This window comes from Zootoca vivipara, chromosome 16 (assembly GCF_963506605.1).
Source record: "Zootoca vivipara chromosome 16, rZooViv1.1, whole genome shotgun sequence".
NCBI lineage: Eukaryota > Metazoa > Chordata > Lepidosauria > Squamata > Lacertidae > Zootoca > Zootoca vivipara.
In genome coordinates, this window is record NC_083291.1 from 32,054,914 (window position 1) to 32,072,217 (window position 17,304).

Genomic DNA, 17,304 nt, shown 5'->3' on the forward strand with positions numbered 1-17,304 from the left:
TTTAAAGTACAGTGGTACCTCTGGTTACAAACTTAATTTGTTCCGGAGGTCCGTTCTTAACCTGAAACCATTCTTAACCTGAGGTACCACTTTAGCTAATGGGGCCTCCCGCTCAGGGCCAGCTCTAGGGGTAGGCTGGGTGGTGGGGGGTGCCAGGGTGCTGCCGCGCGGCACGCTGCATCCGCCCACCAGGCCAGGGGTGCCAGAGCGATCTCCGCACCATGGCGCCAGGGCGCCCGACATGCTTGAGACGGCCCTGCTCCCGCTGCCGCTGCGCCGCCACCGTGCGATTTCTATTCTCATCCTGGGGCAAAGTTCTTAACCCGAGGTACTACTTCCGGGTTAGCGGAGTCTGTAACCCAAAGTGTTTGTAGCCTGAGGTGTCTGTAACCCGAGTTACCACTGTACTCATTATTACATCTCCCTTCTTTGCTTTCCATGGTTCATTTTACATATCATAAATCCCTGCATATGCTACAGAAACTATACTATTCAGTATGCCATTATTGCATCCATCGAAACTTATTTACACTGTTGAACTTATCTTAATGCTGCCAGAGTTTTCAGGTGTACACAGTTATTTCCCATACAGTGGTGTATGAAGGCACCTTCGTAGGTCGAAAAATTCGTAAGTTGAAAAGTGCCATTGGAAACACGATTTCCCATAGGAATGCATTGGAAATGGAAAAATTTGTAAGTCGAAGCAACCCCATCTAAAAATTCGTAAGTCGAAAAAACCCTATCTAAAACCGCCGCGGTTTCCGTTCGGATGTTGAGAAATTCGTAAGCGTGCGGCCATTTGCCCCATTCATAAGTCGAAAAATTCGGTTGTCGAGTCGTTCGTAAGTCAAGATACCACTGTATATTCAATAAACATTGTCTAATCTTCTCTAAACGTGTTCTTCTTGTTCTCTTATTCTATATGTTCAGTCTGCAAACTGTGCATATTCTGTAAACTTAAGTTGTCACTCTTATTTGGTTGGGACCTCGCTTGTTTTCCATTTTTGGGCTAACAAAACCTGGGCTTTTTAAAAGTTCAAAAATCATGTAAATTTTGATTTTTAAATTATTATTATTTTTTAAGCAGTGGAACAGACTTCTGAATGAACCCATGTGAAATTGACATGGGCCAGAAATATACCTGTCACTCTGAGCTTCAAGAGACCAGAAATCATCTTGTCTAGCTCTGCCAACCACCTCACATATTTCAGCTCACATATTCTAGGCCACCTCACATGCAAGGAGCCTAAGAAGAAGCCATCCTTTGAGCCACTTCTAAGGAAACTTTGATAGATGCAGCTCCGTTTCACTAAGAGCCTGTCTCCTTAGCTTTGGTCTCTGTCGCAAGGCTCCTGTCCCGTTTTGGCTGAAAGGGCAGGTCACCAACAAATCTACCACACCTCACTCCTACAGTCTTCCACCACATGGCAATCCCTGTTTCAGGTCCTCCACCCTGTGGACACAACCCAAAGAGGTGAAAGCATGCATCCCAAGTAGGGGGAACAGGATTCATCCACTCCTTGGACATCCTGCATGAGTGAACAGAGGCAGTAGATAATAATAATAATAGTAATAATAATATATTACTACCTGTATTATTATTATTTATACCCCGCCCATCTGGCTGGGTTTCCCCAGCCACTCTGGGCGGCTTCCAACAAAAAAACAAAACACAATACAGTAATCTATTAAACATTTAAAGCCTCCCTAAACAGGGCTGCCTTCAGATGTCTTCTAAAAGTCTGGTAGTTGTTTTCCTCTTTGACATCTGTTGGGAGGGCGTTCCACAGGGCAGGCGCCATCACCGAGAAGGCCCTCTGCCTAGTTCCCTGCAACTTGGCTTCTCGCAACGAGGGAACCGCCAGAAGGCCCTCAGTGCTGGACCTCAGTGTCTGGGCAGAACGATGGGGGTGGAGATGCTCCTTCAGGTATACTGGACCGAGGCCATTTAGGGCTTTAAAGGTCAGCACCAACACTTTGAATTGTGCTCGGAAACGTACTGGGAGACAATGTAGATCTTTCAAGACCGGTGTTATGTGGTCTTGGCGGCCGCTCCCAGTCACCAGTCTATCTGCCGCATTCTGGATTAGTTGTAGTTTCCGAGTCACCTTCAAGGGTAGCCCCACGTAGAGCGCATTGCAGTAGTCCAAGCGGGAGATGGCAGTAGATGGCAATAGGGAAAGTGGGGGGGGGGGAGCCATTCAAGCTAGGGCACGGCATGTGTTAGCTCGTCTAAATGCATCCCCCTTGTCTGTATTGTTTGGAAGATTTTTTTTTAAAAAAAACCCTTCCAGAACAGATTCTGTTCCTGGTATAAGAATACACCAGATACAATAATTTTGTATCACATAATTTTGGCTTGCCCTCTTCTCAGCACCCTTCGCAGAGATCTCCTAGTGACTCCCTTACAGCTCAAAATATCGACTTGCAAAGAGTCTGTAATCCAATATTTGTTGAGGGATGGTACTCCCGAAACTACCAAGATTGTTTTGGGATGCTTAGCCGAGATCTTTAAAGCTAAATCTACTTGCGGACCTAACATATAGGATAAGGGAACAAGTAGAACATACGTTTAAAGAAGATTGGAAAACGTTTATTGAATATATGGGAAATAATTGTGTACAACTGAAAACACTGGCAGCATGAAGATAAATTCAACAGTGTAAACAATTTTTGATGGATGCAATAATGGAATACTGATTGGTATAGTTTCTGTAAAACATGCAGGGATTTATGATATGTAAAATGAACTGTGGAAAGAGAAGAAGGGAAGTCACTGATATCTTAAGGTTGTAAAACGAGTATTTTAAATGGTAAAACCGAAAATTTAATAAAAATTATATACAAAAAAAAGCTAAATCTAAAGATGCCTGATTTATTCAGTGGTGGTTATCTAGTCTTTTATATATTGTATGTGTTTGGATTATCAATGTATTTGGATGACATTGTATGATTTTACTGTTTTAACTTATGCCAATAAAGGCTAGTTACAAGTTACAAGTCACAAGGGCATAGCATATACAGTAATGGAAAGACACGTCGATGGTAGTTACTTAGTTAGGAGGAAAATGTATTTTGCGCTCACGTCTTTATTAGCAAGTATGAGCCCGGGTAAACCCAAATGTCTCCCATGTTTTTCTTCTTCCAGGTGATGATTCTACTGTCCAGTTGACCCAACTGACTTCGGCTGTGCCGACGGATGCAACCATCTGGGATGTGGCCAATGTGTCCCTGGTAGATCGACAGCTCATGATCTTGGGCAGAGATGAGGAGGTGAGGCCATCTCTGACATTCAAATCTGTAGGAGGGAGAAGGAGGGTCTGTGTGTCTGTCTGAGCACGCCCAGCACACCATTGCACGTCAAGGAAGTGTATGCTTCTCAGGCCGTGAACTGCTGGCCAAGCATTGACTGAAGCCACTGATGCTCAGGGACCCGAACCCAACTTTGATGGTCATGGATGGCATCGGTACCTTAAAAGTTCCTGCCAAATTTTCTAGACTAGCAGCAACAACAGACAACACGGTGATGTTGGCGAAACAATGAAAAGGTAAACTACCGTGAGGTGCAAATATATGTATATACAACCTTCACATATACAAGGAGATTCAAAAATGTGTGCAAAATCTCATGCTCGAAGTATAAGTCCAGTATAACGTGCATTTGAGAATTATGAGCTTTGGCAGTCTTGTTAAGCCTTCACACATGAACCTTTGAAAGAGTCCGCCCCCTGAGGAAACCATTCCTGTGAAACGGACAAGAAGCTGGCCACCCGTCGGATGAGATAAGAACATATGGGAAGAGATAAGAACACATGATACATCATAGCACTTTATTGTCAGACTTGATTATTGCACGTTATACTGGACTTTTATGACTTCGAGCATGAGATTTTGCACACATTTTTGAATCTCCTTGTATATGTGAAGGTTGTATATACATATATTTGCACTTCACGGTGGTTTACCTTCAAATTTTCTAGACTGGCTAAAAAGCCTTCTCTTCTTCATAACATGCTGCTTTGGTGACAGAGAGGAGGCACTGGGCTATGAGAGAAGCTGCCTTGTTTATTTTATTTTATTTTAATCATTTATATACTGCCCTTCATCAAACTATCTCAGGGCAACTCACAAGATAAAAATACAAGGGAAAAGCACAAAAAATGGTTAAAACAGAAACAACAAAACAATAACACACACACACACACACACACACACACACACCTCCCTCAAACACTAAAATATATAATGAAGGCACCAGACAAACCCCCTTGGAGAGAGCCACCCGCAAACGGGGAGCCATTGCGGAAAAGGCCTTTTTCTGTGTTGCCACCCTCTGGACCTCTTGTGGAGTAGGCGCACAAAGAAGGGCTTCAGAGGATGAGTGCAGAGTCCTGGGTGGTTTATATGGGGAGAGGCGGTCCTTGAGGTCTTGTGGCCCTGAGCCCCACCTTTTCCCCTGACAGTGACTCAAGGAGGCTTACAGCTAAAATAGGTAAAGGTAAAGGGACCCCTGACCATCAGGTCCAGCCGTGTCCGACTCTGGGGTTGCAGCGCTCATCCCGCTCTATAGGCCGAGGGAGCCGGTGTTTGTCCGCAGACAGTTTCCGGGTCATGTGGCCAGCATGACAAAGCTGCTTCTGGCGAACCAGAGCAGCGCACGGAAACGCCGGTTACCTTCCCGTTGGAGCGGTACCTATTTATCTACTTGCACTTTGACATGCTTTCGAACTGCTAGGTTGGCAGGAGCTGGGACCGAGCAACGGGAGCTCACCCCATTGCAGGGATTCGAACCACCGACCTTCTGATCGGCAAGCCCTAGGCTCAGTGGTTTAACCCACAGCGCCACCTGGGTCCCTACAGCTAAAATAGAAACAGCTAAAAACATTGAGCACCAGCCCTTTTCTTAAAAACAATCAGTTCTTGTTGTTGGAACAAGAAAGTCTTCGCCTGCTGTAGTGTAGAAGAATGGGGAAGAGGGGGAATCATCATCATCATCATCATCATCAATTTTGTCCGTGGTGTTTGGTTTGCTATTTTAGGGTCTCCTCCAGAATGGGAAACGAGCCAGTTCTGCTTCAGAGTCAAGTTTACTATACCCGCCAGGTACCCAGAGGGACAATGGTGAGTTCTGAGATAGACAGTCTGTTGAAAAGGAGAGCAGGGCATTGGAAGGATCCAGTCCTTGCCAGCCTCCAAGATCATGCCCAGAGCGTTTGTATTTATGACATCAAAGCACAACAACCCGAATCATGCGAGCCATGGGGTGAGAGCCCTACCAACCACTGGGAAGCGAGTTTTTTCAGTAGCCACCAACCTGCTCCGTAAATTGGGCCAATGGGATCCTTTAAATGAGATAACAGAGGTGGTGGAGCCCAAGCAATTTCCCCTGGCACAAGATCAGGAGAGTCGTTGTATCATGTGTCCAAACGTTTCCTTGAGAGCTCCAGCGTGGAAAGTATTTGTGACCATTCATTTCTCAGGCCCACCCCACCCATGAGGCAAGGTGAGGCCATAGCTGCCCGAGAAATAAGGGACTGGACCGGAAGTAGCAGACCGGAAGTCACGCTGCAGCCATTTTGGAACTGGGCAAAGCAGCATCAAAAGTCGCTTCTGAGCATGCTCCGCCCAGTTCCAAAATGGCCGCCGTGCCAGAATAAACTGGGGAAAAACAAAAAATCCATTATTTTCCGGCTGGGAACAGCTGGAAAAGCGGGAGTTTCCCGGGGAATACGGGAGACTTGGCAGCTATGGGTGAGGCGGGTGCACAGGAGCAGCAGGTCCTGATGCCAATCTTTACCTGCCCCCCCAATATTCCTGATATAGATCTTCCCTCACCCCTGCTTCCCTGGGTCACCATTTTGGGATCCGCCTCCGGTGCCAAAATGCATTGGGTGGGTCAGAATTGGGCTGGCAAAGATCCTCAGTCCAGGATACAGAGGGAGCAGCGAATAGGGAGCTGGGTGCTGGGCGCCATTTTCTCCCATCTTCCAGGAACTGCCTCCCCTGGCCAACATGACAGCCAACCAGTCCACTTTCCTTGGTCCATTTTGCTCCCGACAGAAATGCTCACCGAGGGACGAAGCTTCTTAGACTCACAGACCCCTGAAAAAAGACCCTGCCAAGAGGCTTCCTCCAGCTCGCAGCTCAGCAACGTGAAGGTACAGAAGATGTTCAGTATATTGCAGGTTCAGGTAGCCCAGACTGGTGCTTACTGGGAGCGGAGGAGAGGGGGGCTTAGGAGAGAGGCATGACTCCTCAAGGGAGACTACGGAGAGCTATTTCAAAACAGCACTGGGCTGAGCGGGCTCCTGGTGATCTGGCTTGGCATAAGGTAGCACCATGCATGCAAGGGCCATTATCTGACCTGGGGCGCTTGCCAGATGAGACCTGCGTTCGTCCAGATGTTGTTGGGCTCCAACTCTCGTCAGCCCCAACCTCCATGGCCGATAGTTGGGAGCAGCGGGCGTTGCAGTCCAGTTGCATCTAGAGCAAACCAAGTTCCATGCTTCTGTTATGGGGCAAGTCAGGCAGATAAACTCTCTTCTGCGCTCAGAATTCCTTCGTTTCTTCATTTATTTATTACATTTATTACATCTCACACCATCTCTAGGGGCTTCTATGGAAACGCATCAAGGACCGGAAAGGACGGCTCCAGGCCAAGACTGACTCCTCTACTGGACTTGTTGCTAATGGTAACAGGTAGGCCCTGAAGCCAGTGTGGAACAGAAGCATCCATTGTTTTCTGTCTTTTATGCCTCTTTATGGATTCAATGGGCCCCATTTCTTTCCGGCTCTGTTTATATTTCCTGAGAACTAGAACGAAACCAAGAATAGATCCAGGAATTTATCTAATAACTTGGATTGACTGCATCAAATGCTGGCACTGTATCTTCCTCAGAGCGGTTCAGGTTGTGATCCTAGGAAGGGATGACTCCCCTTGAACCTTGTATGTGCTACGTCCTGTGATAGGGTCCTGCTCTTCTTCCAAAGTCTCCTCCAGTTCCAGATTGGTGCTGCTAGGGAAATGGCAGGAAAGAAGACAAAGAAAGATGTTAAGGGAAGAACAAGCCTCTGATAACCATACCTGCCAAGTCTCCCGCAGAAAAATACGGGATCAGCAGGAGCAGCGGCACCGGAAGTTGTCCGGTGGCCATTTTGGGGGTGGCCGCATGGCGACGGCCATCTTGGGGGTGGCCATGCGGCCACCTCCAAGATGGCTGCCGCCATGCGGCCACCCCTAAGATGGCCGCCGGGCATGTGTAGAAGCTATTTCCGGCGCCAGCGGCGGCCATTTTCTGGTGCCCATAGATGGGCAAACCGGCACCAGAAAAATGGCTGCTGGCAGGAGCGGATTTAAGGGAGATTCACGGGAGAGGAGCTCAAACGGGAGACCGCCGGGAAATGGTAAGGAAAAACGGGGGTTTCCCGGGGAATACGGGGTACTTGGCAGCTATGCTGATAACTTTTTCTGCCAGATGCTGCAAAGTTAGTATAATTTGAGCAGAAATAAAAGTCTTAATAAAATATGAAAGGAAGGGATAATAATGCTTCTGTTGGTGATGGTGTCAGATGTTCAGGGTTGTCCATCCACACTGTCTGCTCCTATCCTGGCTCCTCTTGTCACTTCCTCCAGGGAAGCCCTTCCTGGCCCGGCTGTTCTCATGGACTTGGGCAACGAAAAGGATGCATTGATCCGCCCTCTTCACAATAGCCTTCTGGGTGAGCGGTACTGCTTTGAGGTAAGAGCCTATTGTCATCCCTTGACCTGAGAAGCTGCATTTCTCCAGTTATGAAGGGAGATGGTCAGGGCTAGGCCTTGGGTGGCTGGGAGCTTGACCCATAGATGAAAGAAATGCCTTCTGTGCACACTTGGGGACTCTGTCTCCTCCAGCTGGTCCAAGACGTGGAGAACTCTGCTTCCCAACCTCAGGCTGAAGCTCAGACATCTGCTGTGTTGTTTTATCTATAAAGCTGTCATGGCTACATGAGGGGCTGCGAGAAGCTCCTTTGTTGGGACTGGACCCGTAGACGAAGCAGAGGAACATATTCTGGGGAAGGAGTAGGGCAAAGCCCAGAGGCTGGCCATTCTTAGCAGGAGGTAGCAATGCAAGCACTTTTTTAAAAAGCTTACGGAGAGGCCCTAGCATTGGCACTGGGACGTAGTGCTGATGCCTGGCTTGGATTAAATCCTGCCTGTTCCTTGTCACTCCCAAGTCCCCCAGGGTTTAGTTGCCCATGGGACAAACCCAGGGCATACTCTGAAGAAGAAGACAAAGACGAAGAAGAAGAAAAGAAGTTTGGATTTGATATCCCGCTTTATCACTACCCTATGGAGTCTCAAAGCGGCTAACAATCTCCCTCCCCCTCCTCCCCCACAACAGACACCCTGTGAGGTGAGTGGGGCTGAGAGACTTCAGAGAAGTGTGACTAGCCCAAGGTCACCCAGCAGCTGCATGTGGAGGAGCGGAGACGCGAACCCAGTTCCCCAGATTACGAGTCTACCCTCTTAACCACTACACCACACTGGCTCTTAAGCGCAACCTCCCTTCCTCTTCTCAGGTGCTGAGCACTGGGGGGCGCCGCTGCTTCAGCTGTGGCTCTGCTGCTGAGAGGACCCGCTGGATGGATGACTTGCGCCGACTTGTCCAACCCAGTATGGTAATGAAGCAGCTTCTGTACTTTGTGCCGCTTGCAGGGGGTGCATGCTGCCTTTGTAACCGATTTTCCCACTTGCCCTCTGGTGTATTTGCCCACTCACCCACCCTTCCCTCTCATCTTCTCCTGTCCCTATTCCCTGTATAAATCCCCGTCAGGCTTCGGGGAATCAGATCCCTCCCCCGATGGCAGCAAAGAAGCAGATAAAAAAAGAAGAGTTCTTACCAGTTAGTTTATTCAGGAATCACAGCGAGAGACAAAGGAATGCAGTCTCTCTCTAGAAATGGTGTTGCTCCAAGTAAAGTCCCCCCCACTTCATCTCCATTGGGGAGGGGGGAACCATCGTGGCCATCCCCCAGACACACACCGCCACCCCCCCCACAGCGCCAGGCACCACGCCCCCGTGGGTGACGTGCCATGCCCTCAAGACGTACGCCAGCCATGCCCCCACCTGCTATCCACCTGTGGGGCCGGACCATGCAGCTTTGCCACTGAATCTGTGTCAGTCCTGCATCGGCTAATCTGAGCTTTCTGCCTCTGAGTTCTCTGTTCTACTACTCTTAATGCACGCCTGGTCTGGGAGAAGGGGGATCAGGAATGCTTTCTAAAGACATTGAGTCTGTCAGCTGTTTCTTCCCTGGTGCTGCTGCTTCCTGCTGTTCCTCTTCCGATTTTTCCCAGCTTCTCCCCTCTGCAGCCTCTGAACTATGCCCTTCTGCAAACCACTGTTGCAAATCTATACTGTCCTCCTGTTCTCGGGAAGGTTCAGGAGAAGGGGGGAAGTCCCCACCATTCCTCCTCAGTCCAGCCCCTGACATCTGTCCTGTTCTCTGCACTTGTCCACACCACTCCTCTGGGGCAGAAGTTGTGGCCTGACCATTCCACGGTCTCATAGAAGAGTTAGCACTGCTATACTTGGAAGCAAACACAGGCCCTGAATTCCTCCCATCTTTTGGCCTTGTCTCCTCTGGCTTCTGCCCCCACTGTTGAGCTAGATGACCCTCGGGGTCCGTTCAAAGTCTACAATTCCATTATTCCATCTTGACCCTCCTTCACCTTCAACCTCATCCCACTTGCCTCTTGCTTTCCCTTCATCCTGCATTCAGCCTGCCTCTCGTGTGACCGATTTCCGGCTGCATCTGCTTGCCTTGCTCCGTGTCTTGGTGTTTCTTAACCAAACCGCTGGCTCATTTCCCCAGGACAACTGTGAGCGGATCGAACGCATGCTGAGCCTCTGGGTGTACGAAGCCCGCAACCTGGTTCCCAGGAAGCGCTACCTCGGCGAGCTGCGACTGGATGGGGTCCTCTACGCTCGCACCACAACCAAGGCAGCCAGCCCTGCTGGAACCATCTTCTGGGGGGAGCACTTTGACCTGAAGACTCTTCCGCCAGCAGTGGAGCTGCAGGTCTGCCTGGTGCAGGAGGAGGACGGGCAGCAGCGGGCAAAGGGCAGCCCGGTTGCCGGCATGGCCGTTCCCCTGAAGGAACTGGCTGCAGTCCGCCAGCCCTTGGAAAGGTGGTACCCCTTGGGCAGAGACAGGCCCAACACGCCCGCCCTACGGCTACGTGGACGCTACTGCAACATCCGAGTGCTGCCCATCGTGCAATACAAGGAGTTTGCTGAGTATCTCACCTTCCACTATCGGGAGCTGTGTGCCGGACTGGAGCACAGCCTTAACGCCCGGGACAAGGAGGAGCTGACGGGGGTGCTGGTTCGCGTCCTGCAAAGCACAGGAAAAGCCAAGGTATCTCTTTGTTTGCAAAGGTAGACAGGGCCGGCCCACCCATGAAGCAAGGCGACCGCCTTGGGCGGCAGGATCCACAGGGGCAGCAGATATCTAGGACTAGGTGATCCTCAGGGTTCCTTCCCGCTCTATGATCCTATCATTCTAGAGCTGGTACGGACCCTGAGGACCATTCAGTGCAACCTCCTGCAATGCAGGAATATGCAGCTGTTCCATACAGGGATTGAACCTGCACCTGTCAGGATGCTGTCAGCGGCTCCTGGCTAGCTGCCCAGGAAACTATAAAGACAAGGAAAAGTTTATTACTGTCCTTTTTTATTTCAATCTTTACAGAGAGAGGCCATAGAGCTCAGCCTCTTGGATAATGGCGTTGTCCCAAGTGAATCTCCAACCCCCGTCTCTCCCACTTCCTCATTCATCTTTTTCATCTTCTCCTCTATGGGTGCTGCTACGTGCCCTTTGTCTTAGAGCTCTTTGGTCTCCTACTTTTAAGGCTCGTCATGTTCTGGGAGATGGAGGGTCTGGAATGCTTTCTAATGACAACGTGTTAGCCAGCTGCTGCTCCGATTCTGCCTCCTCCTCTCTCATTATTTCCCAACTTTCCCCCTCATCTGCTTCTGAACTGTGACTTCCCACAGACCACTGTTGTAAATCTATACTGTCTTCCACTTCCTGGGAGGGTCAGGATGGGGAGGTGGTCTCCACCATACCTCCTCTGCCCAGGCCCAGAAATCACACTTGGCATTATCAGCATCATGCTCTAACCAACGGAGCTATTGAGGCTGACTTATCCCCATGACCACCTTCAGTGCTAGAGGTGCCGGAACTCACCATGAACACCTCCCTCATTCTCTTAGAACGGCAATAGCGCCCACCTGAGAGGTTCTGGAATTGAGTTCCAGTGAGTTCCAGCTGGAAAAAAGTTCTGATGTTCCTGATGTAGATCTTCACCCACCCCTTCTTCCCTGGCAGGGAGTGGGACGCTATTTTGGGATCTGCCTCAGGTGCCAAAATGTCTTGGGACTGGCCCGCAACGTAGAAGATGAGAAGGCCTTGGATACAACAGCCGCACAGCCAGTTCAAAGCTGATTCCCCTCGCCTGTCACCGTGTTCTGCTGGTTCTAGTCTTACAGCCTGCTTCCCTTCTAGGGTTTTCTAGTATTCCCTTCTAGGGTTTTCTAGTAAGGTGGCTCTCGGAAGCCATGTTTGCTGCAAGAATAACCCTGGACTGCTTTGCAGTTTCCCAGAGCCACACACAGCATGGACACGGGGCCCTGGATATCACTAGGTTGGGAGCCTGGTTCAGAATTAAGATTCCAGGGTGAGTCCGTTGGTATGGGAAATCCTTGAGGTAGGATAGGGTTTGTCCGACTAACCCTTCCTGTCCTGTGTTGCAGGACTTTCTCATTGACTTGGGTGTGTCGGAGCTGGACCGTTTTGACGAGCGTGAAGCACTGATTTTCCGTGAAAATACCCTTGCCACCAAAGCCATCGATGAATACATGAAGCTGGTGGGAGGCCCCTACCTGCTGTCCACACTGAGTAAGTTGGCAACCGACGAACAGGGGCATGCAGCATTTTCTGAAGGAGCTAGTTAGGATTTTCTGTGTGATTGCTGCCAGAGGAAACCCCAGAGTTTGGGGCTCTAGCAACAGAGAGTGTTGTTGTTGTTTAGTCGTTTAGTCGTGTCCGACTCTTCGTGACCCCCATGGACCATAGCACGCCAGGCACTCCTGTCTTCCACTGCCTCCCGCAGTTTGGTCAGACTCATGTTGGTGGCTTCAAGAACACTGTCCAACCATCTCGTCCTCTGCCGTCCCCTTCTCCTAGTGCCCTCAATCTTTCCCAACATTAGGGTCTTTTCCAGGGAGTCTTGCGCTCCCTTAAAGACTTAACACATTTTATTTTAGAACAAAATAATTAAAAAATCCTTCCAGTAGCACCTTAGAGACCAACTAAGTTTGTCATTGTCAGTTGGCCTCTAAGGTGCTACTGGAAGGAATTTTTTTATTTTGTTCTGACTACGCAAGACCAGCACGGCTACCTACCTGTAACATTTTATATTGTGAGCTGGAACCCACTTCAACATGAGTGCTATCCTCAGTTGCAGGATTGGTACAGAATGCCATTCTTCTCTGGTTAAACTTAAACTGGCAGATTAAGTTGATGGATTGTGCCGAAATGGCAAAGATGACCGGAAGAATCAGAAATCAGGAAAACCGGAATTTTAATAAGGAATGGGGGAAATTTATAATTTATCTTAAAAATCATTGTAAACAGTTAGAGTTGTTAGTAGGCTTGGAATAACACTTGTAGTTTAATGGTGAATTTTGGATATAACGGGGATGTAAAAGATTTGGATTATAAAAAAGATGCAGGAGGAAATGACTAACAATAGGGCCCACAAAGGGGAGGAGGGAAGTCCAGGAGAGCCTTTGGATTCTTGATTTTATTATTTATGTTGGATGTAAAATGTTAATTTGAAAAACGAAATAAAAAAATTTTAAAAAAAGAAAATAAGTGGCAACAGAATGCAAAAAGTATAGCTTGCAACGAATCTATGGCCTGTAAAAGTGTGGGCGAGAGGATAGTTATTATGATGATTATTTTTTTAGTAGGCTGTCGGTCAGTATGCTTTTTTACTATGTTTTTGTTGATGTTTTGCAATGTGTTTCTAATGTCATGCACTGCCTTGAGATCTTTTGATAAAGGGTGGTATATAAAATTGAAATAAGAAGAAGAAGTCATTTGGACCTCAGGTCTACGCAAAACGACCCTTCATGGCAGTATTAGCTGGGCATGCTCAAGTAGTCTGTTCAGTGCCAAATTTACATATAAGCTAAACAAGCTATAGCTTAGGGCCACACTCTCTTGGGGGCCCCCCCAAAAAATTAAGGGAAAAAACTGGATGTACATTTCCAAAATATAAGATAAAAAACAAATAAAATAAAACCTACATACAGCAACAGTGTTTTGTGCTGTGTAGGCTCCTATGATGTAAGTCATGGGCCTCGCCTGCTAGCCGGCTCCCTAAAATATCACTGGTTTGCTCCTTTCTATATATAGGGTGCCTACATTCTGCATGGCAACATGTGCAAATGGCTTTAGATACCTATTAGGTCCAATAATAATAATAATAATAATAATAATAATAATAATAATAATAATATATTATTTATACCCCGCCCATCTGGCTGGGTTTCCCCAGCCACTCTGGGCGGCTTCCAACTGAATATTAAAAACAGTACAGCATCAAACATTGAAAACTTCCCTAAACAGGGCCGCCTTCAGTTGTCTTCTAAATGTAAAATAGTTGTTTATTGCCTTGACATCTGCTGGGAGGGCGTTCCACAGGGCGGGTGCCACTGCCGAGAAGGCCCATATGTTCAGCACAAAAAACAGAGGCAATTTGTTTTTGACAAAGGACAGCTGGACATATAAAGGGCCCCATTACCTACTAGTGTCATTCAGCCCGTTAAATAAACGGGCGCTAGAACATTCGGCCTGTTTCGGGGGTGGAGACGCTTCGTCGGGGCGCTCCGCTGAGCCCAGCGCGTGCGCGTGCGTTTGTGCATCCAGTCTCTGCGTCCAATTCCTGTGTCCGTGGGGCACATGCACAGTAGCGCGGACACAGGGACACAGGGACTGGACGCAGAGACACTTGCACATTATTATATAGGATGGTAGCTTTATCAAACCTAAATGCAGCCCTGAGCCTGGTCTTCTTTGCAGGTCATGTTGTAGCCCAAGGTATCCCTGTTGTAACTACAGTCAACACTGTAGCCTGGCTGAAACTAAAGCATGAGGCTGTATTGCAGGTGATATTGTCGCCCAGCCATACAATTTAGAGGACAGCTGTGAAGTGGATCCCAGCAAATGTGCACCCTGTGACCTGGCTGACAACCGCAGCAACCTGCAGCACATCTGCGAAGAGATCTTCCAGAGGATTGCTGTTTCTAGCCAGTGAGTGCTAGAGTGGGTCACTGGGGGCGGGGGGGAGGGGGCAGACGCTCTCCCCACTGGGCCTGCAGAAGTGAAGCTGGGGGGGCACCATTTGTGGTTTTCTGTGTCCACCACTATGCCTCTCCTTCACAGAGTATCGGGCCAGAAAGTTGCAGTCCGGGATCCCTATTACAGCCCCCTCGGTCAGGCAGCACTCTGACCCAAATGAATGGGGAACAGCAGTGCATTCCATTTGAGGAGGGGCTCCCTGAGATGTCGGGGCTCAGCACGTGCTACCAGAGTGTCACTGTTTTTGGGTGGGATTCAGTCAAGTCCCAGGAAGTTCAGGCTGTACAGTTCATGCCGATTTGGAGCTCTTGTGAAGCAAACCCACTTCCCCCAAATATTGGACCTTTTTTTTGCGATAAGGAAAGAGTGAGATGGCAACCGCTTGATGCAGATTTGTCTTATCAAGATGAACGCTCATTAGATAGCCAATTTTGTCTAATCTCTCTGTAAACAAATTGGGCTGAATGCTCATTAAACAGGCTACTTGGAAGCGACCCGAGTCATAATGAGTGCCTTTGAACATACGCAGGGTAAGCCAAGCAACTCTCATATCTGAGGACAAGAGAAAGGATTTCTAGCAGAGTGGATTGCACTATTGCCCCCAGGGTAACAAATCCATTAAAAAAAAACCCAAAAGCAAACCTGTAGCCTTTTTGCAGTTAGGGAAGTGACATAGAAATGCCCTGAGAAGTGTGGGGTGAAGATTAACAGGAATATATTTATGTGTGCAACAACTGCGGCCCATGTTTTGTTAGCCCAAAAGTGGAAAATGAGTGAGGTCCCAACCAAAGAAGAGTGGCAACTTAAGCTGACAAAATGCACAACTTGCAGACTTAACACATAGAATAAGAGAACAAGAAGAATATACGTTTAAAGAAGACCGGAAAACATTTATTGAATATACTGTATGGGAAATACTTGTGTACAGCTGAAAACACTGGCAGTATTAAGATAAATTCAACAGTGTAAATAAGTTTCAATGGATGCAATAATGGAAAACTGATTGGTATAGTTTTTGTAAAATATGCAGGGATTTATGAACTATGGATACGGGACCCAGGTGGCGCTGTGGTTAAACCACTGAGCCTAGGGCTTGATGATCAGAAGGTCGGTGGTTCGAATCCCTGTGACGGGGCGAGCTCCCGTTGCTCGGTCCCAGCTCCTGCCAACCTAGCAGTTCGAAAGCACATCAAAGTGCAAGTAGATAAATAGGAACCGCTATAGCGGGAAGGTAAACGGCGTTTCCGTGTCCTGCTCTGGTTTGCCAAAACCTCTGTGGGCACAAACAGCATTGGAAGTGGGATGCCATATACTGTAACTGCCCTGATATTTTAATGAATGCACAGTAACAAGGCTGTCCGGAGGGGCCCATAATTTAACCACTGTGTAAGCAAATCAGGGTGATTGCAGAATAAGCAGATTGACAGGAGGAGTCCTCAGAGTTTCTGAGGCCAGTCACTGGGCAACCATTGGCACACCATTACTTTGGCTCAGGTAACAATGTGAACTAGTCAAGAGGCCTTCCTTGGGTCTGTTATTGTTCTGCTTCAGGGTGTGCTTCTGTCCAACTCAGCTCTGTGTCACTCCGCTAGAATGGCAGCCATTGTGGGGAGGGCGGGGGGTTTCAGCTGAGGGACATTCCTGGATCTTTCCCCGAATGTCCAACTTCCACTTTAAGCGGCTGTAAAGTACGAGGGAAAAACAACGGAGCAGTATCATACCGCATTGTCCAACAAGCGGCAAAAATGCCTGACTTTGGCGTTGCATGCAAAAAAACGCTGGCATGACTGTCAAGCAGAAACTGATAATTTTATGAAATGGAGTGTTATTTTATGAATATCATCGCTTCAGATGTCTTAGTCAGCCTGCATTTTGGCTTTGCTTGTTCTGTAGTGATTCCTTATCCTATCCAGATGTTCTGTGAGGCCCCTTTATCACAAAATGTCTGCCCTCAGGCCTTCTCACAGCCTGCCAAATCCTCCTTTTCTCTCTGCAGCTCCTTCCCAGCTGAGCTCAGCGAGGTCTTCACCGCCTGGCAGGAGGCATGCCAGCTGAGGGGCAAAGCGAGCATTGGGCAGCGCCTCATCTCTGCCTCCCTGTTCTTGCGCTTCCTCTGCCCGGCCATCATGTCGCCCAGCCTCTTCGGCCTCACTCAAGAGTATCCGGATGACACCACCTCCCGCACCCTGACTCTGGCGGCTAAGGTTATCCAGAACCTGGCAAACTTTACCACGTAGGTAACTGTGTCCTTGACTGTGCCCAGGAAGGATGATTCAGTAGGAGGCTTGGGAATGGTTTGGAATTCTAATCTAGGCAAGTCCTCAAAACACACACACACACACACCAGGATTCGCACTCAGGGCATTCGCATCAGTGTGTGGGTTTCTTGGCATGTGAAGAATTCATAGCAAGGAAGGGTAATTGTGCTTTCTTTCAGAGGTTTACCGACTTAGCTTAAAAGGGCATTTTCGGTCGGCAGTTTTTAAAAGCAATCTGAAATGAGTGCAAACAAGTAGGTTGTTTAATCGTTTGATATAATAAGAAATTAATTGTTCAGAAATATCACAGTGTGCTCGTGTCTATTTGTCATTTTTGGGGGGAAGGATATAAATCCTTTGCCCCCTTTAATTGTGAATCTGCACTTTGGTGGAAGGGTTTGGACGATAGAAGTGTACTCTGATTTCTGTTTGAGTACCCACCATTTCACATGTTGTTGTTGTTGTTGATGATAATGGACACAACATCCAACTTGCCCGATTCTCTGCTTAAGCATACCTAACTGCAGAGGATTGAGCTGCAGGGCCCAGAAGTTTCCTTCAGCAACACATTGTCCAGACTAAGCCAGCAGATCTGGGGGCTTTAAATCGGGCTCTCATCACATTCCTCGTCCCTC

The 17,304-nt window shown here is 48.2% G+C and overlaps 1 protein-coding gene across 5 annotated transcripts in view; it reads left to right on the forward strand.

Moving 5' to 3' along the window:
* RASAL3 (RAS protein activator like 3) overlaps window positions 1-17,304 on the forward strand; it is a 48,220-nt gene that overhangs the window by 16,799 nt on the left and 14,117 nt on the right. For all 5 annotated transcript variants that reach the window (XM_060269208.1, XM_035141101.2, XM_060269206.1 and 2 more), the window contains exons 3-12: window positions 3,149-3,273; window positions 5,040-5,121; window positions 6,061-6,158; window positions 6,611-6,699; window positions 7,634-7,739; window positions 8,560-8,658; window positions 9,855-10,400; window positions 11,798-11,942; window positions 14,219-14,363; window positions 16,408-16,644. In XM_060269208.1, coding sequence (XP_060125191.1) covers window positions 3,149-3,273; window positions 5,040-5,121; window positions 6,061-6,158; window positions 6,611-6,699; window positions 7,634-7,739; window positions 8,560-8,658; window positions 9,855-10,400; window positions 11,798-11,942; window positions 14,219-14,363; window positions 16,408-16,644 — 1,672 coding nt within the window. The remainder of the gene's footprint in view (window positions 1-3,148; window positions 3,274-5,039; window positions 5,122-6,060; window positions 6,159-6,610; window positions 6,700-7,633; window positions 7,740-8,559; window positions 8,659-9,854; window positions 10,401-11,797; window positions 11,943-14,218; window positions 14,364-16,407; window positions 16,645-17,304) is intronic.